Genomic DNA, 22,043 nt, shown 5'->3' with positions numbered 1-22,043 from the left:
CCCTCGGCTCATATGCAACGAATCGTACGACAATTGGAATATAACAATGCGAGGAATAAACGTATAACTTATAGTTTTTTCAAACAGTTTTATGGATCAGAGCGACTTAGAGTTCGAATCGCGATACTATACTACGAAAGATGTGAAAATTCACGAAAAATAGTTAAATACGGATGTTGCGTATCGTTTTTGGATAAAAGTACACTCGTACGTATCCCTTTTTACTACTCGTGTCGTCCCAAAGATAAAGACTTCTTTATTTACCGTGTCTGAAAGTAGAAAGAATACGAACGGGTGAATATGAATATATAGGAAAGAAACGAGCGGATTCACTTTTCAGCGTGAACAAACTTTCTACCGGTGGAGGAGGAGGAGGAGGAGGAGGGACCGCGAGCAAAGAAGCCACTCGAATCGGCAGAAGCAAAAAGCAGCCGGGTCCAGCTATTTTCTTAAACACGTCTTAAATTCCAGCTAATAATTGAGCAGCTGAACGGCTGGGCGGGGATACTGGAATTATGCAAATCGCGTCAGATCGGGATCGTGTCCCGAGGGCGCGACGTCCAAGAAGAAGAGGAGGTGGAGAGGTGGCCGGAGAAAAAGAACCGCATCAGGCCAGCAGGAAGAACAAGACGAAGAAGAAGAAGACGACAACGAACCAAAGGAAGAGGAGGAAGAAGAAGAAGAAGAGAAGTGAACGAAGAAGAAGAAGAAGAAGAAGAAGAAGAGACCAGGAGAAGAACCAAACAACGAAGGAGCAACGAGAGCGTACATCACCGAGAGAAAGAGCACGAGTAGAAGGAGACTCGCCCCATTGTGATTGCTATACCCAAGGGCAGAATGTTTCTCCGGTGTGTGCCGTCTCATGCCGATCCGCAACCAAACCTGAACGACTCTCATCCTACCGTTCGTTTCTCTCGTCCCAGCAACGAAGCAACAGGTTGCACAACCTTCCACCTGCCCCTCTTGTTCACTGGCCACCATACATATACAACACACCGCCACCCCTGGCTCTCCTTTTGTTGAACTGAACCGAACGAGATCGGCGCGGTGACTACCAGAGAGACGACGCACATTCACTATCGGTTAGCGCGGTGTACGAAAAATGTTCGACACGTTGGTCGAAAGAAGAAAAGGAAAGAGAAACGAAGCTTCGATGAACCGCGTACCGTAATATTAGGCGCCATCGTATGACGGATAATGGGAGACTTCATTGCCCGGATATCTTAATATCCGACAAGAATGTTAAGCGTTTCTATTAGGCCTCGCGTAATGGAGCCTTGGCACGGATAGGGCGCACCAAGAGGAGTAACTTATTCATTGAATTTTTTAATTCGCGGGTTTCGATGTAAGGACCAGCTATTTTGGCTAATGCAGCAGGTTTCCAGTTTCTTTGGTCTTGTTTGCAACGGCTTGTTTCAGGGATTTTATAGAAGTTCGAGAAGTTAACGACTGTGGAATAACTCCTCGTGGCTAGTAGTAATTTACTATTGAAACGAGGCTCGTAGCTTTGTTATCGATTAATTAATACGTATTGCCTCGTAGAAATACTCTTTAACTTAAAGTCGGGTTTCGACTGGAAGGAAGAGCAAGAAGGAAAATTGAAAAAGAAATTGAAGACGCGCACAAGATTTTCGGACGATCGAGTTCGGTATCAATCTCCGATTATCATAAACTCGATTACTTTGAAGTTCCATCTACGATCTACAACGCCCCGATGACTGATCGCCTTATCGGGGACGAAAGGTCGTTTCTTTTATCAATCCCGCGAAAAACCACGCGGTCGATTCCGCGCCTTTGACTCGAGAGCAATACAAACACCACGACTTTTTCTTTGAATTCTGATTTCCCGTACGTCACGCTGGCGATACCGACTTGCCTGACATAAAAAAAACATCGAGCAAAATAAAAAAGGCAGGTAGAAAAAGAAAAGAAAAACAACGTAAGAATCGAGCTTAGCGCCACATTCGTGCTACGTTCGAGATACGATTGGATTTCCCGCCAGTATCGCGTGTTCTTCGTATTTCCTGGAAGAGGTCCGATAAGCTTTCTTTTTCAAAGTGTACGTGCACTGCTATCAAGGTAATGACGCACCGGGATAAGCGACGCAACGGCCGATAAAGCTTTCCTGGCTCACGGCAACGAAAACCAAAGAGATTGCTTCACGGTCCCGCGGCTTTTCCAATGTGATCGTAAATTATCGATGTTACCATAAAATCTATCGAAGCCTGCCGCGAATGTATCCAGACCCCCACTAGTCAGTCTCTCATCCGGCAAGAAATGCCTCCGAGAGGGCATACACCTGTCGCTGACCTGTTGCCGCGACGTGAAATCAGAATATCACGTTATCGAGCGAATAACGTTCGATATTCGTCTCTCTTTCTTTCTTTTCTAGTTCTACGAGGGCAAAAAAGCTGGTCGATCGGTAGAGCGAGAATTTACTCGGCTATAAGAAGGTTATAAGAAGAATCGCGTGGACGACGACGCGTCGCGACGTACTTAGATACGACGTGTCGTACAGTGGACGAAGGAGAATGAGAAATCATCGTCAGAGGTCGTATAAGAGGCGTATAAGCCTATGCGCTATGGTTATGACGTTCCAGCCGAGCGCAGCCGATTTTTTGCGACGCATCGAACCACGACGAGGAACGTGCACGATGACGGAAGTCCGTCCATCTAATAGAAAAGGACGACGCGCGTACACGAAACGAGATTTACCTTGGAAAAGTGTTGCGACCGGACGCGACGGATAGCTTCGCGAGAGAAACGAAACACCACGACCATCATCGACGTCGTCAAACTCACGCCACGCGGCTTCTCCGGCCTATAACCGTGGCGTGCTCCATACGTTTCTCCTTCTTCTTCCTTCCCCTTGTTTTTATTTTTTCCTCTCCTTCTTTCCTGTCTCTCCCCCCTCTGAGTTTTGCTTGTCTCGTCTCTTTGGTGAAATAAGAAGGAAGGACACACGCCGGGTCTCCTCGAAACGAGATCGACGCACGCTCTGCTCTCCGTACACCGTGAAGGCGTGGTCGTCGGTGGACAAGATCGCATCTTCGTGGAACGAGGAGAGAGAAAAAGAAGGACGAAAGAGAGAGAGACGTGACGCAGGGTGGCAAACCGAGAGGAACACCGTCCGGGGGAAAGGTAAGATCTGCATGGCGGGGAATGCGAATAAGACCGAGAGCCAAGGAGCCGGTGAAAAGAGGGACGGACGAGGACAGAGCCAATCCTGGAAATTGGAACGAGCGAACGCGAAGGTAGGTGGGTCGCCGCCAGTGTGTTCACCATTCCGATGTAGACATTATAGCGACGGTATCGTCGTGCATACGCAGGGCCCCAGACGTTTCGTGTGTTGCGCGATATCAGCCGTGAGCCGCGCGTACACGGAGCAGAGGTCACCGATAAAAGGCCAAGATAACACCACCTAGGACGCAGGTGAACCAAGTGTAAGCGAGTCGATAACCGGCTCGCGCTATCTTATCTTCCACGCTTCGCCACGATACACCGTGCTTCAACGATAGAGAATCGGTCTAGATTCAACGCCTCTATACGGTCGTGTTCCTCCAGCAATAACGATTACTCGTTTGGAAAATCTTCTTTTCGAACGCTCGTCGTTCGCCAGCGATCAACGACACGAACGTCCTTTTCCCCGACTCGTTAACGATCGTAAAGCTAACCGACGTAATCGAACCATCGATCGTTCCGTCGCGTCGAAACGATGCGACTGATAGCAAACGATCTTGCTATGTCTACTTTCCATTGCTATTTTTATGAGAAACAAGGTGTCCCTAGTGGTACTCTGTCTAATGGTTCTACGAATCTTTGGTGATTTTATGAAATCGTCGAGCGTCTCGAGCTTAAACGTCTTATAAAGATACGAATGTGTCCGACGAAGTATAAGGTTATTGTCGTCGACGATCGTTCTAGTGTATTACGTTGTTTAGAAGTTTATTTCTAAATTCGCGTGTTACTCGATCTTTTCCAGTGCAGCAGATATACAAGTTACCGCTCGGTATGAAGTATCAGCGATTACGTGGAGCTTCTGTTAGCAAATAAACTATTTTTTATTTTATTATCTTCGAGAGCTGTAACACGAATGTCTAACGCAAGTGTTATTCGCAACTATCGCCTCGTGTTATATTTAGAATGTTATTTCGTTACAGCGTTCTAAAAGTTATTCTATGCAACCACGATAGTCCCACTGTATTCCGTAATAACCGGACTAAAATGTTTTACAAGTAGAACGAAACGAATCTTTAAAATTGCATCTTCAATAATATTCTAACGCATAAATTTCCAATTACGGTATGTTCCGTTACTTTGGGAAACATCGAAAACGAGAGCGGTAAATGCGCGAAAAATATGCGAGGAGCGCGACACCGAAATAACTTTTCCAACGGAATGTACACGAACTGTGCGACTCCATATTCACCACGGGTTCCGCTATCAGCAGCCTGTACTTCCGCTGCCAGCCAACTCTATCTCGCTATAACCTTATAGCACACGTTACATAAAATAACGACGCATGGATTTTCTGTGAACGCCAACGCGGCGACCGCAAACGTACATACATACGTTTCAACGACAAAGTCGATCAATCCCTCTCGTAGCAATCGTCGATCTAATTCGAGACTCGCGTTTCTAAACGCGGAGCGAGAGATCATCGAGGAAACCGCAGACACGTGCTCCGCCTTTCGCGTCTCCGTCGGACAAAGACGACGTTTGACAAACAAAAAAAAAAGCAAGAAAAAAAGATCGAAAGCCCGGGAAAGTACAACATTCCACGACCAACAACGCAAATAAGAATTTCCGCCGACCTGACACAGATATCCAACGAACGGCCGAAGGCCGCTGCGTACCTTTCACGCTCCAAAACAATCGAGCCAGGTCGACGTTAATTCCAGGAAACGCAAAATCAAAGACGCAATCTCGTAGAAGAAACGCGTATATAACAAGCTGAAAGAAACGATGAGAATATTACGGGATCGTTTAAAAGATAAGACTCACCGGATCGATGCGAGACTGTTGTCGTTGTTGGTCCTCCTGGATGATCCTCAGAACGTGTTACTGCCGATGGATCGTCTCATTTTCCCAGTCACCCGGAGGAGGTCACACGCGGGAACTCTCACGACAGTGGAACGCGCACAATCGGAGCGATTCGCGAGCACGAACCCAACGACGACGAGGTTCGAGCATGTGACCGTCGTTGCCACGACGTACGACGCACGATGCACACACGATTCGCACGTGACGCGCTCGGGGACCCGCGTTTCCCGTCGGAAGATCAAGCTAGGAAGCGACGACGACGCACGTCGACACACGTCTGACGACGATCACACCGTTGCACGCGCGAAAACCAACTGAGAGCCGCCGTCACGCGACACGCGATTTCCAAGTCGGATAACGCGGCCGACTCGCTCGATGCATGAGTCTCACCGATCTCTGTTGAGTCTCTCTCTCTCTCTCTCTCTCTCTTTGTTGTTGTTGTTGTTGTCGCTGATACGCGCGTAAACAAAGCGACGAAACAAATCGTTTAACACGTATGCTATCGTATACGATACCCAGCGTGCACCTCGGGCGCAGGTTACGCTCTTGTTCGCGGACGAAGCTGTACGAACACAACCGAACGACGGATCCGGAGTGCCGCGAATACGTTCAACGTTTCCTTCGATCGTCCACACATGCCGCACTCCCGCTTCCGGATCTGATGTTTGCACCACCACGTTAGCTGCACGTGCAAAAGAGCTCGGATTCTTTGAAGCTTAATGTAGTCGATTGGAGCACCTTGTACGTGGACCGACGAGATTCTGACTCTGTCCACGTGTCTCGGTTCTTCCCGAGATGCTCCTTCGCTGTCGTGTAATATTCTTTGCGCATTGACACTGCTGTATAGGTATATTTGGTTCAATTATCCATTGACTACATCCGACGATCTATGTTCATCTATCCGACGTATAAAGAGCTTCTATTGTAAGACAGTTTGATAACAACTGGAAAATATCCAGCACGGTATTGAAGCGGTATAGGACCGGGCATTGAGATATCGCCCACGTGTCTGACTTCCTCCTAATCTACTTTCCCATCCTCGTGTACGTCGTGCATTGTCGTCGGTATAACCGATCCAACGTTTTTCTCCTCTTCGATGTACAAACACGCATCGAGTACGACTCGATAGGTTGACAAAAGGAGGAGCGACTCCAATGTTACACCTGATTGTACTTGAGCGATCAGACGATGACCGACGCATTCCACTTAAAATCATCGAAGGTCGTCTTCGTGGGTATTCGACGATAGCTGTGCGACTTGGAGACGCGTCGATTCGGAAAATATGCAAAAGCGTGGCGAATAGATTTATCGAGCGACTGTCGCGAAGCGCGTGTAAACAAAACGATTCTGTCCCGCGAACTGCCGCGGCAAGCGTATTCGACGTACAACTACACAGGTCAAACGAGCACACGATGTGCCGCTCATACGAAACTTGACGAACTCTTCCGAGCAACCGACGCTCGATTTGATTCCGCCCGAGCACACGGTTGTTTCAACATTGCCGGGTGGCAATTAGGTACGATTCGATTAGGCGAGTTAATGGAATCGTTTGGTAAACGCGCGCGCGAGCTTGTAATAGAGAGTAAATGGAACCGTGTCGGCGGAGGGTTTGTTTGATCGGGTCTCTACCGTTTTAATTATAGAACGTGAGAGCCGGTGATATGACGCGTGTGCGCGAAACGATCCAAGAAACGAAGATTAACCGCGACGATGATGCTCGCGGAACCGGAACCGCACGAACGTGATCGAAGCGAGGCGAAATTATTTTGGCGCGAGCCAGATTATTTAAACTAATGTCAAAATAGCTGTGATTCATGGATCCGCCAACCTTTGTCCCGCCGATTCCCTTGTCGTTTCGTCCACCGTTGATTGTAATCGGATTAAAAGTACGGCTTCTATCACAGTGCTGCGACGAGACGATTGCTGTGCCGCTCCTTATGCACCTTTGTATGCCGAACTTCAATCTGCAATCAAATTTTGTCCATCATGATCTTTTTTATAATTGCAGTCATCGAATTTATAGTTATTTTAGGATTATTATAAAATTTCGAATTTTCTGAACATCCCGTGTTCCTATCTATGTTCATTCTCATGACTAACACTGCATGAAAGATAAAGCTAATGGATTGATGGTGCCATAAAATGAGTATTAAAATCTCATTCTACAAGCTGATAAACGATAATGTAATGAAAGTGAATTTTAAGAAGTGATAACAAACATTTTGATTTCCATCTTTCAGATATATAACGTCGAGAACTGTTACCTACTTTAAAGAAGTAAGTTTAAAAAAGTAGAGACCAGTAGAAATGAAACTTTCGGATTAAAACTATTTTTAATACTTTCGACCTATCGTTGAATTTAAAGCGAAGATTCTGAAGAAAGATAAGACAAAATAGAAAATGTTCATTCTAAAGGGAAACCGTAAAATATTCCCTTACTTTTGCTAAGAAAATAGTTTGGGAAAACAGATAAAAGATAGAGCACATTACGATTTTATATCCAGCGGAGATTAAAAGGTAAGGCATATATATTTATACAATGACACGACATAAGATATATGTCGACTGCACCACGGTACTGATTAAAGTCGTAAAACATCTTTGACGCCACCAGTGATAGCGTGGAAATAGTAAAATGTAGACTGTACGCGATTTACAATATAAAGCTCGAGCAATGAAAGTGAACAAGAGAGTAAGAAACACATTGTAAATTATCGACACGGCGATACGAGTAATTGATTTATCGGACCTACACAAATAAAGATACTGCACAATTCGATACCATTTCCTGATACCTAACGCGTAACGCAATTCCAATAGGTGAACACGGAAATTCTTGAATATACCATCGAACGTTGACAACGCCTTACACAAATTTAATTGATCGGTCAAACGATCACGATAATTAATCAGAATGCGCAATCATTTCACAAACGCTTCGATCTTAACAGCAGTTGGAAAGTAGAACAATTCTACGAGTAGAATAGAATAGAATTTTAGTCTACAACGTCATCGCTCTTCTATTTCTTCTCTTAAATTGCACAACAATCGATCAAGGATACGGAACAATTTTACAAACGTTTCATTTTCCTCTCGACAGCAATTGAAAAATAGTGGAACAATTATATCTCGAGTAGAATAATTCCAATAATCACACACTTCGATGCATGACGTCTCTATTTGCAAATTTTTTTCCCACCTAGATTATTTCGCACATTTACTAAATTACACGTTAACGTTCGACATACCGACGAATCTCCAGCATGAAATTACAGACGATCAAGGGAAAAGAAAAAGACAGAAGAAAAGTAAAATTCAAGCATACCGGATTAGCATTGAACTTCGTAAAAAAACCTTACACCTATCCGGAAGGCTAGGCAAAGCGATCCCGTGAAATTCAGTTCACGAGGCTGTAACTCGTAAGAATCCATAATAGCGGTAATAAATTACGCTCGATTCAGGCATTTTTCATTCGTACTTTTCCTGTCGTACGCGGCTGCTCGTTACAAGAATGCCGGCCAGGATCGATTAATCATCGACATGACTTGTTAGAAATCTTCATCGCGAGTAAACCACGTGGCACCATCAGCAGCTTCGCTTAGGAGCTCGTGATCGACCAAACGTTCTCCTTTTTCTTTTCTTTTTTTCTTTTTCACTTCCACCACAGAGCGAAAGAAACTAACATAAGAAACACAGGCATAAATCACCAAATATTTAGAATACCACACGGCGTCGCGTGAGTAGACGCGTGACTCTAAATTGCCAGCAGTTAACCGAGATCTGAATTGCCGGTAAACATCGATTGTCGTGTCAGGAACGCGATGCACGAGATAGAAAAAAGGTTGCCGTACCACGGTAGTTAGATGTACCGAGCCACGACTGCCGTCGATAGTCGTTCGATGAATTGCCGCTGAAATATTCGATCGAGTCAAGAATCGAAAGAAACATCGAGTCACTCGCGATCGTTATTAGCTCAAGGAATTTCAGGGGTCGGGAAAAAAGATGAAATCTGTTTCTGTAAAATCGATTCTAGTTTCCTCGAGGATTTTAAGGTTGGATTGAAATCAGCTCGAGTCTTCTCGCATCTATCGCTAAAATCACGAAAGAAATGCTGAAACGGGTATTAGTAGTGGTGGCATAGCTATGAGCAGCCATGCGGAATGGTGGCAGAAATGACTTCCAGGTTTTCACGTTCCGTACGATGGTAGCAATAGATCGAATCGTAAGGCGCTACTATTGTATGCACTGCATACGTCCCACCCCGCCATCACGCGTCCCTTTTACAATCTCGCTGCCGGCTACATCGAAACGACGTAGATAATTTTAATCGAAAGTTCGTGCCCGTGGACCACGGGCTAAAACCTCGCGGCGAAGATAACGATTTGTCGGTACCCGGTTGTTATTTACAATATCGTGAAACCAATCTCGATCGCTCGACAACCGCCGTGACAAATAATTGCTCGTTTTAAAGAGCTGGCTAATTGCCCGCCAATGATCGCAGATCGGAGCTCGTGAAAAAATGTTCACTTCTTTACGATATCTCAATTGTACCGCGGGATTACGTAGCGCTCGTCCGTCGGTTACTGACTGTGCAAATTATTCGTGAAGTTGCAAAAACCTAGCGAGATGTATCGAGCGCTGGTTTAGTTGTTCCAAACGTGGATAAAAGGTACGTGTGTATCCACGTAGAATTTTCTATTAAATTTGAATATCCCGAAGTTTTTGTTTTTTTAATTGCATCACAATTTGAGACTTTTGTAAATATCGGATATCGAGATAACACAATCCCTTCCATCCCAAGTTTCCGGTACTTCCTCTATATTTTACGACTATTCTTAAGTATGTACACGGTGCAGGTTTCTAATTACATAAAATCACGCATCTCATGCTTCGCATTCATCCACGGAAGGTAGTACTTCGGTTTAACGATTGGCAAATAGAGAAATCTAAACAGCAACGAGCGCAAGGATAATGCGCATTAAACGGAAATATTAAGCAATTTATGACTGGAACTTGGTCACATACTAAAAGTCACGAAGCTGAACAAGCATGTTCGGAGTCGTCAATGCGCTTCGAGACAAGTATGTCCTGCTGTGTACACGGTCACCGAACGGAGAATTTGAAAATCACGGGTACTTTAGCGCTGCTTGGCCTCGCTGTCGGGAACATGCGAGGCGTTGTCCATTGGTGATGGCCGATCGCAAGGAAAGACTGTCGTTCGCGCCTCGTAAAATAGACACGATCGGCACGCAACGCGAACAGACCTCCTTTAAACTACTTGAATATCGTTATCCACTTCTAACGGTCCCTTCTGCAACCGCTTTCGAGCCCGAGCCAGAACAGAGAATCGAACGCACACACGTGCACCGATCGCCGAACAAATAGAACGTGCGATTCGTTCTTTTGCATATATGGACGCTGCTCGTGGAAACCATAGGCAACACGCTCTCGATAACATCTCCGCGACCAAAGTATCTCAACAGCTACATCAAGGTGTACGTTAAGTTCACGCGGACGATCTCAGTCCACCCTTCTCTCCATTCGCGATTTCGTGGAAAGGCATTATGGGAAAGTTTGCCATTGGAAAGGAGGAAGAGTTCGAGTTAGAAACATTCGCAATTTTGCGAGTTACTTGGCAATCTTAAGAAATCTCGGAAAATCTCCATATATTCCTCGAATAATCCAAACACGCTTGTAATCTTTTCATACTTTGGCGATAGAGGACTAAAATTTTGAAACTAATGGAAAATGGCTGGTTCAAGAGGAGTCGTAGGCTCGCCCTGAGAGGCTTTCGTGAACGAAGGTGAGAGAAGAAGGTCCTACGTCGCCAAACGAGTTTGAAACTGGCTGGTAAAGATGCATAAATAAATATTAACCGGAGTGGCCGTCGAAGATGCGTAGATATATCGATTTATCTCAATGTCAATGCTCTTCTGCTTGCTTCGGTAACATTTATTAGGATCATTAACATGCGATAGACGTGGTAGATTATCGAACCTCCGTACGGTTTGTCATGCGATCAATGGATAGGTTTTTGACAGCACTTCGTATCTTCATCGAACGTTATTATCGAACACGATAAAAAGCCTAAGGAAAAACGCTTGTTGGCAACGGTCAGCAAAATGACGCGTAATTTACATAACTCCCATACTGCGAGCGATTAGAGAACGATTTTTATAGGATAATCAAAAGCGAATAAGATATAAAATATTGGACAGTTCTCTCCCATACTGCGAGCGATTAGAGAACGATTTTTATAGGATAATCAAAAGCGAATAAGATATAAAATATTGGACAGTTCTCTCCTTTGACATCACATCGTGTTTTTTTCGTTTCGAATAATGTTTAGAAGAATGAAGGAATGGTACAAATTACGAAAGAACGAGTCTTTAATGTTCTCGAGTACAAAGATGAGAAGCTTAACTTACTGGTTGAACGCAAAAGAATTTGAAAAGTACAATTTCTTGCGTCGATCTTATCCCTTTTCCACCAACAATCAGTTCTCAAATACCAATTTTATAATCAGGAAATCACAGATTGGGATAATTTCTCCGGCGACTCGACGATACAGGATTCGTTTCACAGAAATTATTCACCTACTCTAAATCACAGTTTACAAGTTAAAGACATTCGCCTGAAATTTCTACGAATTTCGATCTAGATTAGGCTATCGTGGAAGAGCAATGGCAAGCTACTGTGCGATTTGATTACGGCAGAAATGTAATGAATCGTATCTGTTCGCTTTAGCCATCGAAAAAAGTGTGGGTTTTTCTCTTGCGAAACAGCGCGCGGCGTAATCAACGGGGAAGAGCAAACAGGTAAATTATCGAACGAATGCGTGGCCGGAATCCCGATGGAATTGGAAATTTGCAGTATTCGAGGCCGTTTGAACGGCGCGGTGTGCAACGAGTGGATGCTCGTTCGCCGCTCGTTGTCCGCGGCCTCCTAATTAAGTTCCGCTCGGTCGAAGCGTTATTAGTGCATCGCGCGATGCGCCGATCCTAAGAGGGTCGTGGATCGCGCGCACAGGGGAAGGGTGGATACCATTAAAGTCGACGCGTTGCGCCGTGGAAAATATCGCGCGACGTCGCATAAATATCGCGAGCGTAAGAGCCAATAATAAAATCGTAAAAGTGGCTCGAAGTTCAAAAGGGAGGCGCGGTAACGCGAGGCCGGGCCTCCTGGTCCGGTTGAACGCTCGCGCTATTTAAACCTGGTGGGTTTCACTCGCGCAGTCCGCTCTCGCTAATGGCGAAGCGGCGGCTTTTGCGCCAGCGACTCGTTAAGCGTACGCTCCTCTGCCGCCACCTCTATGTACCTGACCGCACGTAAGAATCTTTAAGAATATCTGTATGTATTTATATACAAGGTGCTCGATTTTAACCCGTTTAACCTGGGTAGATGAGTTAGCTCGTCAACCGAAGTACCAATCCCTCGTACGTAATAATTTCTTTATTTAGAGAGCTCGTATCTCTTAACGCGTCGTTTACGTTCCTGGTAAAAATAAATCGTGTCGCATTTACATTTGCGGAGGCTAAAACCGATCTAATTAAGGTTGATTTGCCTTTGTTAACGTTAATTTCTTTCACAAGCGGCGAGGATTAGTTATTTAAATACATTCACAGTTCTGCAACGCGCCGCCAAATATCAACAAATATAGATTTAAAACAAAGTATCGAGTTAAGTTGATAATACGTAATACGTTCGAATTCGTTTGCGAATTTCGTAGCCGCGCTTCGAGCTTCTGCCGATCGAAATATAGCGAAAACGACGAACGAGTTTAACGATTTAATAAGGAAGCTTCAATAACGTGTGTCGTTTGCGAGATTGCCGTCAATCCAGATTCGATGGTCCGATATTTTTATACGGATATCGTTTTTATTTTCACTGCCCTTTGCTCGTAATCGAGTAATCATAATTGACAGTTTGGACGGTTCTACGTAGAATCTTTAACGTACAGGGATCTTATAGTATATTCGTCGGTTGTTTTTTTGATATTCGAGCGTTTTCACGCAACGATCAAACAATGATGGCATAGAAACGATAACTTTGTTATTCTAAAATTGGATATTTTAAGGAGGGGCGTCATATTAGGCTTGCGTGTATCAGTGAATATCAAAGTTGAGACGGCTTTGATCCTCTTTGAATTCATGCACTATGGATCAGGATCTATCGGATTCCAAAATTAGAAAAACTTTAGCTTTCACGTTGCGAGGAATCAATAGAGGTTTTGCGCTCTACTTAACACAAAATGCATTGTAATAAAATTAGTATAGTGTAGATTCGTAGTACGGAAAATAAGAATGGTCTGAGATAAAAGACAGAAGAATATAACGCCGGTGACACGAAACGTTAAATTTTCGAAAGAATAGGTAGGTAGGTAAGTTACGTTTTTAGAAGCGAACGCAATTATTCTAGTTTTACTGAAACAAAGTCGATCTCGGAATGGCGTAAATTCTGTATCTCAAATAAACGATTATCAGAAAAGAACGTACATATTTCTTTGATTCAGAAAACTTCGCTATAAATTACCCTGCAACCACCATTGTCTTTTCAAAAATCACGATATTTCTCGGGTTCTCAAGTACGTTCGACAGGTATACTCGCAAATCAACTGGTTCCAATACGATCGTACGATGGAAGAAATTTAAGCAAAGACTACCTCGATAAAACTTCAGACCCCAAAGAAGCGACCAATAAACAACGGTGAACGTCGTTCCATCCTCGGTTCTTTTATGGAAATGCGATCTCGCCGGGTCACCCTGTATACACGCACACGTGCAGCAGACACGCGTGTACACGCGTGTCCACACATCGCAGTGGAATGGCACGGTGTGTATGCGCGCGACCTCGGCCGCTCCAATTCGCCGTTAATTGGGCGACATTTTCGCCGTGCGCCTTTTTACGCTCCTGGCCTATCTCAACGAGCTTATATCCCGAGAAGCGGGCATAAATTACGGCGATTACCGCGGCCACTGAGCTACTCCTCCCAGGAGCCGATTCGGCTCGCTAATTATCGGCTCCGTATAAATTTCCATCGTTGCCTGCCGTGGTCGTGGCTTCCAGCTTCCAACGGATGCCGCCGATAGAGAAATAAATGCCCACGTTATGGCATCGCCGTTAATACGCCCCTGGTGAGCGGCTTCACGCTTGCATCGCTCTCTTCTTTACGCGACTCCGACTCGTGACGCTTAAAACGGCGACCCTTCCTGTCGGCCTAAGCGTTTATATCAATCCAGATTATGGATTTTACTCTTATTTCTTCATTTTGCTTTTTATATCTACCTGTTCTGGAATCGTGAGACCCTCCCGTTTCGACCGTCCCAGGGGAACGGTCGAACACAGAAGATAAGGGGAAAAAGTGGAACGATCCTACTAATCGGTAGAATCAGTAGACTGTACCGATCATCGGTAGAATCAGTACACTGTACCGATCATCGGTAGAATCGGTGGAACTCGTGCGTTCCATGAAACATAGCTCGCTATGCGCACCAAAAAGTATAACACTCGATATTTCAAAAATATTCAACATGGATACGTTTTTCTTTTTTTTCTTTTTTTTTTTTTTTTTGAACGCGAGATCTATCTTGCCCGGGATTATCCCACGAAGAAAATACAAGAAGAACGGGAAGAGGATGAAGAGACGGCGATACGACATGATAGGATAGATATTCGTGTTGGCGACAAAAACAACGTAACAAAGTGGTGAAACGATTTCTCGCCAATCGTCGTGCCCGACATAGCTGGCGCGCGCCTTGGCATTAGAAATTCCAGCCGCGGTGTATCCAGCGCTTTCATTGAAAGCCTGATAGATTTTCTGTCGCTCTCTGTTAGACGCAGTGTCAGCGCCGTGTGCGTACGGCGCGTCGCCAGAGCAAAAACGGCCGCGACACGGCCACGGAATCGAACCAGAAACTACGGGGATCCCGCGTGTGTAACGGCGTCGTTTTTTCCACGTGGCGATGCCTCGCGGCATATATATCTTGCACGGCACATAAATTTATCGCAAGGCTGATCAGCGCTAATAAGACCGCGGCAGGCACGCGCTCCGTTGCCTGCCCGTCGAAACGGACCGCCGTTCAACCAGTTTCCCCGATATAAACAGCATTTTTCATCGCTCTTAGACCGATCCCTCTCGTTCCGGAGTGAATGTTCGCGGTAGGCGAGCCATCGCCGACGATCCGCCAGACTAGAGAAAGCCACGGCGTATCTACGATAACAAACTCCATCTTTGGATCGTTCGTTTAACCTTTTCGACGCTACGAGTTCGCATACGGGCTCCGAAAAAGCGTATACCGCGTATTACTGCAGGATATATTTTTTAAATCGAGCTTACGCCGGTGGTCGTCCAGCTATAAATTTGGTCAAAGATCCATCGACGTTTCACGAGAAAAAATTGGACAGCGAAACCTTAAACAGATATCCTAGTTATCGAACTCTCCCTACAAACGTGGTCCATCTTTTGTAAGTAAACAATCGTAGAGCAAGTAGTTAGCGTCCATGAACGCGAGCATGAACCACGAGCATTCCACGTAACGCCACCCTTCAGCCTGTACTGGTCGTCATGATGCCCTCCCGCAGGCAGTCAGCCCGGAGCAGGCGAGAACAGAGCCGCAATTTGCGTAATTGCGATGCCTACCCTTCTCTTCTCCGGCTTCTTCTTTCGAGCGAGACGCGACTCTGTTAAAACCCTCGCGGCCCTCCGGCTCGCTGACCGTACGCGCTTTATAAACGCCTTCTCTGAAAATTTCGCAGCTATGCGACTCCCCTAAGCTACCTATACGCGGCTCGTGCTACGCCAATTAGCCGTATTCGCGCCTTCGATACCTCCTGACGGCTAATGCCTGGCATGGCCGGTGATTTCCGATCTCTCAGTCGATTGTAAATCCCCAGGACCCCCCGATACACCAGCGTGTCTCGATACCGCGCGATACCGCGTTTTTCGCTCGACGTACCGCTCGTGCATCCCGGCTATCTGCATAATGACACGCCGATTTACAAGTCGATCTCGCTTTCTATCGAAGCCGAGCCGCGCTACACATCGACAAGCTTACGTAAATCACTCGTTTCAACATGGTACCCTGGCAAAACGGCCGGTGTTGATTCTATTCAACGCTGACTCAAGTATGTTGTACGTGGCCGACTGGCAAATGTAAATTACGAACGTAACGAACGATGCCTGGTACGACGGCTGCTTGTAAATCGTAATCCACCAGGTGGGTAGAGGAAAGCAGAGACATTGATGGAGGTGGTGAAGTTAATGAAGTGTTTCAGGTGGTCTCCATTTTGGGTGGTTCAGTTTCGTTTCTTCGACTATCTGCAACGATTTCATCTGTCCATGAATAATACGGACATTTTGCAATTACCTGTAAGCGTGTTCTATGCGAAGGATACGAGGCGCTAGTGAACGGATAATCGATAAAAATCACAACGGCGCAAAGTTAACGTCGACGCGTCAAGAGGAAGGCGCATCGGTACCTTTTCGCGTTTCCCTGTCGGTCGATTATTGAAAATCATTTCTGGGAACAGTCACGGGCCGTTTGTGTATCGCGTGCGTGCATGTGCACACGCGAGCGGACACAGGCGTGCCCCTCGTGTGCTGCACCAGAGCGCATCCCTATGTGTCGGTGCACTCTGGACGCGAGATCAGCAAATCTAAGATCGTGCAACTGGTGTCCAGTGGCGTGTCCGCGGCATACGTTGCGAATGTTCGCCACCGAAGGAGAGAAAGAGAGGGAAGCTACGCCTGGTAGGGCGCGAGGAAAAGAGAGGAAGAGAGAAAGACGAGGAACGGCAACGGCAGCAACGGCAGAAGCAACGGTTGCGAAACGAAGAGTGAAGGATGAAGGAGACCGACTGGCGAAGAAGCGAGAGCGGTCGAAGAAGCAGAAGGAAGGAGGTGGAATGCGCGGTTCTCGAAGGAGGAGCTGTCGGCGGTGAAAAATCACGCACCCCGCCACCACTGCCATGGCCAGAGCATCTGCTCTACATACCCTGGCTCTCAACCTCCAGGGAGGGAGCGCTCACCTCTCGTCTTTCGCGCACCGACTCGCCTCCCGATAATCGGTTGGACGCACCTGCGGCTCGTTCGCCAACGATACAACGCCGGTATCCTGCACCAACATCGTTTTTCGATGTTTGCCCGTAAGCTAATCTCATTATGCTTCTTTCGTCTAGAGAACTGGTTCCCGCATCGGCCGTGAATACTCTACGACTCTACGAACGGAACTAGTATTAAGATTGAATTAATGTTTGCGCTATCCGCGAAACGGATGTTCAAACGATACGAATGGCCGAGAAAAGATACGAATGGGATTCACCGAGTACATAAACCTTACCGAGTGATGGATTAATAATCGAGTTGGTTAAAGTGCCGAGCAAGTTAGCTCGCTAAAGAAGTTAATTTCTTACGTTTTCTCAGTTGATCATACGCCTTTTCGATGTTCTCGAGATCTCCTTTACGGATCATGCGGCTCGTATATATTAATTATTATTAATCCCGATAATACGTTATTATAATCTTTTAGAGGGAAATGGAATATTTAAGTGGACGATAAGCTCTTGCTGAGGGATGATAGGTGGAGCATTTCGGTTTCGGTGGCGAACCAATCCATCAATGAGAACCTCGAAGAATCGGCGTGCGGTGTAGCAGAGCAAGATATACGTGCGCTGGCTGGGCTACCGGTCGGTCGGGTCGGGTCGCTGTTCTCCTGTGCTCCGTCTCTCTCTTTTGCTCTGTTTTTCTGTATCTCCTTTCGCTCTCCTCTTTTCACCTTCGCGGAATATCTCGCTCGCTCGCCCTTTCTACCTTCCTCGCTACCTCTCTTTCTTTCTGATTGCCAACTCACTCCATCGAGTTGTTGTTCGACTGTTTTATTACTTTTATAAATGCCGCCGCCACCATACTACCACCACCACCGGCCATGAGCACCGCAGCATCACCACCACTCACCACCACCTCCGCCGCCGCCGTTGCGGCGGGCATTTCCTTTGTTGGCCGCGCCACGGTCCATTGTTGCTCGCCAGAAAGATGCGAATTTTAATTCGATATTGTCTAATATTATTTATGTATGCACGCGCTAGAGAACCTGCCCATTTCAAAGCGTTCCCTTGCACCCTTGCCGCCGCTTGCTACCGCTTCCTTCCTCTCCACGCGAAACCGAATCGCCTATGTATCGTGCGATGAATCGACTGTTGTGCCGCCTTCGGGCTTCCACTCCGCTATCACCGCGGGCACGATTCCTTCGTGCCTTATATTTCATGCAGATTTTTCGCTTTTACGGAAGATAGAAACTATCGCGAAAATATCTGTGGCGTAGGATGTCCGCGGTTGCCACGTCTTATACGAGTTTTCTGATTAATCAGAAGGAGATAAAGAAGTGCGGAACGTAATTAGTACGCGAGTACACCGTCGGTTAAGGAAGAGAAAAAGATGGAAAAAAGATGAAACAGAAGACGAAGAGATGCCAAAATACTACGGAGGGAATACGTTTGATATCTTTTATGTTTAATACTTTTTTTTTTTTTTAGCAAATACCGTATTATCGCTAATAAATATTTCTTATGTACCTTCCAAAACCGTGATTAAGATTTTCTTACAAGGAACAAGAACTTGAACAGTGGTGTGAGGCAAATTAGTACCCTGTCTCTAAATATCTGAAAAGTTGGGTAAAATTTTAGCAGCTTGTGCAATGACAGAAGAGTATAAAATACGATGCAATGAGCGGTAAATAACTGTAAAAACAGGGAACGAGTGCCAACTTCAATCTGATCGTCAAAGTTGAGCTCTGTTGAACTTAATTAATGATTGATGGCTATCTAGGTAGTTAATGCGCTGTTTGCATCGGTGATTCGAAGTTCATCTGAAACTAGGCCTGCAGTTAATGATCGCGGTAGTTAATCCTGGTTAACGCGAGGAAAGGAAGAAAAGTTCCGACATACTGTTAGCATTGCAACTAGATTTCCTCGCTGGTTTGCAGATTGTACCGAGATTGAAACACATTTCCTATGTTGTACCTAAGTATGCGTCAATGTTATAGATTATCGACAGATATACACGCATTAATTCTTATCTTCCGATAGCTAATCAAGGTCCACTGGCAATTTTGGAAAAGTTAACAAACCACGTTGCTATTACACGTTGCTATTTATAGGCAGAAACACGATTTGCATCGACGAATAATTTCAATAGACGTAATACATTTTTATCTTTATTCCATGCGTAATAAAATTTTCAAATCAATCGTCCCATTCCTACCAGCAGATTGCATTTTTTTTTACAAGACGTTTCTGTTGCGAATTCTCAACTAAATGACGATCAGTCAGGTTGCAACTGATCGGTTATTATCGCGAACCTTGAACGAAATTAACGTTCAAGGTGGGGGTAAATGAAAGATGTCGAGTAATAGTATGTTTATGTTATGTATTTGCAAGTTAAGATTCAGAATACGGTATAGTATAACACGAAGAATATGACGTCGTAATGAAAATCGCAATTAGACTTTGTCAATACTCTTTCAAGAAGTTTTATTTGTTCCTTATATATTAATTTTCTACCCCGGACTTTCCATGGATTTTATGGGATGGGAATCTATTCAAATTTTACGATCCTGTACTCTCATGAATGCATACCCTACGGTACTTTACGGATGTTTACTTTAGACCTGACTCGTCGGACAATTGGGGTGTTTATTTACTTGTTACTAAGGTCAGCATCGTAAAGGTTTACTATCTAGGAGATAGAAAGTTCGAACTTTCCCAAAACAGATAGATGTGTTGTGTGAGTCATATACGGGTCACTTTAAATACCGAACAATTTCATATTCGAAAGAGCTCAAACAATTTCTATATCCCTAGAATACATTCCGTGTTTCTAAAAATGTTCTTAGGATGCAAAGTGCAAGCCACTTAATGAATTAAGAATTCGATAAAACCCATACAATTATACCACATTTACTGATAACTGTGCAACTACCAGACGTCAAATAATTCACATATTAATTTACTGCAAGCTACGTAAGCACAGTACAAGAAATAATCGACCGTATGATCGATTACGTACGTTAATGCAAACTCGAACAAGGGCAATTCCTGCGTAAACGTTGATTGTTTAATACAGGGGTCAATTTAAACGTCATCTAATTACCGCCAACTCGTAGTTTCCTCGAACGGAGGCGAGGTACCACGAGACTTGCGCGTACGCGGCCGCTTCTGCTTGGAAATCAATATCAACCGACATCCAGGTTCACTTGAAACTGCAGTCACAACAGAATGCGCAACAGTTGCGTCTGAACGAAAGAGATATATATCGTGGCCGATCCCATTGTCGTTCATCCGATAACAATTCGAAAGTTCTTACACCCTCGTCTCGAGTGCCGACCATGTGAACTGGAGCAAAAGCCGCGGTGGATGGTGGAACGTGTCGAGCGAACGAAACGACTCGACATGAGCGCGAAAACCCTGGCCTTCGAATGCAACGCGGTGCAATCATGCAAGATGCAGGAACGTACGAGGAACGAGCTGTGAACGCGATTCGGTTACAAGCTTCTGTCAAGATGTCCGAGAAGCGGATTTCGATGGGCATTAACGTCAGCATTCTCGTTATACTAACCATCTTCGGGGTGTTGCTTTCCTTGCCATTGCGATTGCTCTTGAACACGAATTATTACAGTCGAAACGAAACGATCGGCGAAAATACTACGATACAAACGACGGAGAACGTAACAGTCGAAGCGATAATAATCCCGGTGGATCATCGAAAGTTGAGACGCTGTCCAAGGTTCGAGTACGAAGACAGATTGATATCGGTTTTTCAAAGTGATTACGATGGAAATTGTACTTACACGCGAATCTGTCCGATTAACGACACGAAGGAGGAAAATAACGGAGATGTCGAGAGCGAACCTGTTAACAAAGGGAATAATGAAACGTCCAAGGTATTGAAGGAGATCGTCGGTGAGAATTCGACGGAAAAAGTTGAAGAAAGTGGGAAAGATCGTCGAACGAAATCGGTTCTGGTCGCCGGACACATTCTCGTGACGATGCTTCTCATTTCAGCAATCGCTGCTCTCGTTGAAGTATTGCGAATACGTTTCGCTAGAGATAAGGTATTACAGCGGAAACCGCACTAGTTTATCTTGTAACTTTGATCCAGATAGTGATATATATCCATTCCGTGATCTTTATAACGCACCATTTTTAACGATTATATTTCTCGTCGTTGCAAATCCAATCAGTGTAGATACGTTACAGGTACATTTAAGAGGCAGAGATAGAGATGCTCGTTTAACGAAACATTCGACATGAATGTTCCTTGAAAGCTATAATAGTAGAATATCGATTTAAAGAATAAAAAAAAAAAAAAAGACATCGATGAAAGTAATAGTAATATGCAAACTAGAATTTCTTGGTTGCGACTATGGTCTGTGTAGATTCATAGTACACAGAGAATCTTGATTGACTAAGGTATTTAAAGAACGAAATGTTATAGAATAGAGAATTTCTAGAAGTAGAAGTGTCATTAAATAAATTCTTAGTATCACAGATTAGACACTACCGCAAACAGATACTATAGCATACGATACTAGTTAATCACATACAGTATGGACGTGTAATGTCATATCACGTTAACAAGTAGAACCATATTTTTGTAAAAGTGGATGCAACGAAACGTTACACTGATTGATTTCACGCGCACCGAAATGCATTTTCCTATTCTATGTTGCATAAAGTATATATAAATATATATATATGAAAAACAATACGACACGAGTATACAAACATGTATATATATATGTTTAAAAAACGCATAAGGACTCGTCTAAGGCAGATAGTATCAGCTCAAGAAAAACGTCCATGGTCGAGTTACCTGTTCAGAGGAGATTCCTACCGAGGTACCCAATGAAGAGTGCGAGATCTTTCGAAATGCATCGATCTGCTTTACGCCTATTAGGTAGCCGTATAATTAGACCAGCTCGATTAGCCTACATAAACGTATCGTT

The 22,043-nt window shown here is 44.8% G+C and overlaps 1 protein-coding gene across 1 annotated transcript; it reads left to right on the top strand.

Annotated features, from left to right (window-relative positions):
• Window positions 1-20,270: 20,270 nt before the first annotated feature.
• LOC126872430 (uncharacterized) lies at window positions 20,271-21,524 on the top strand. The gene is made up of 2 exons (XM_050632380.1): window positions 20,271-21,149; window positions 21,295-21,524. The coding sequence occupies exons 1-2, from the start codon at window positions 20,514-20,516 to the stop codon at window positions 21,346-21,348; spliced, it is 690 nt and encodes a 229-aa protein (XP_050488337.1). The 5' UTR covers window positions 20,271-20,513; the 3' UTR covers window positions 21,349-21,524.
• Window positions 21,525-22,043: the final 519 nt, after the last annotated feature.

This window comes from Bombus huntii, chromosome 13 (genome assembly GCF_024542735.1).
Source record: "Bombus huntii isolate Logan2020A chromosome 13, iyBomHunt1.1, whole genome shotgun sequence".
Classification (NCBI taxonomy): domain Eukaryota; kingdom Metazoa; phylum Arthropoda; class Insecta; order Hymenoptera; family Apidae; genus Bombus; species Bombus huntii.
The sequence above is the reverse complement of the archived record's forward strand: the minus strand, read 5'-3'. Positions and strand labels throughout refer to the sequence as shown.

Excerpts from the sequence above, each read along its gene's own strand:
- LOC126872430 (XM_050632380.1), top strand. The coding sequence starts at position 20,514 with ATGCAACGCGGTGCAATCATGCAAGATGCAGGAACGTACGAGGAACGA. Across the intron at positions 21,150-21,294 it reads TACGTTTCGCTAGAGATAAG|GTACATTTAAGAGGCAGAGA; the intron begins GTATTACAGCGG and ends GATACGTTACAG.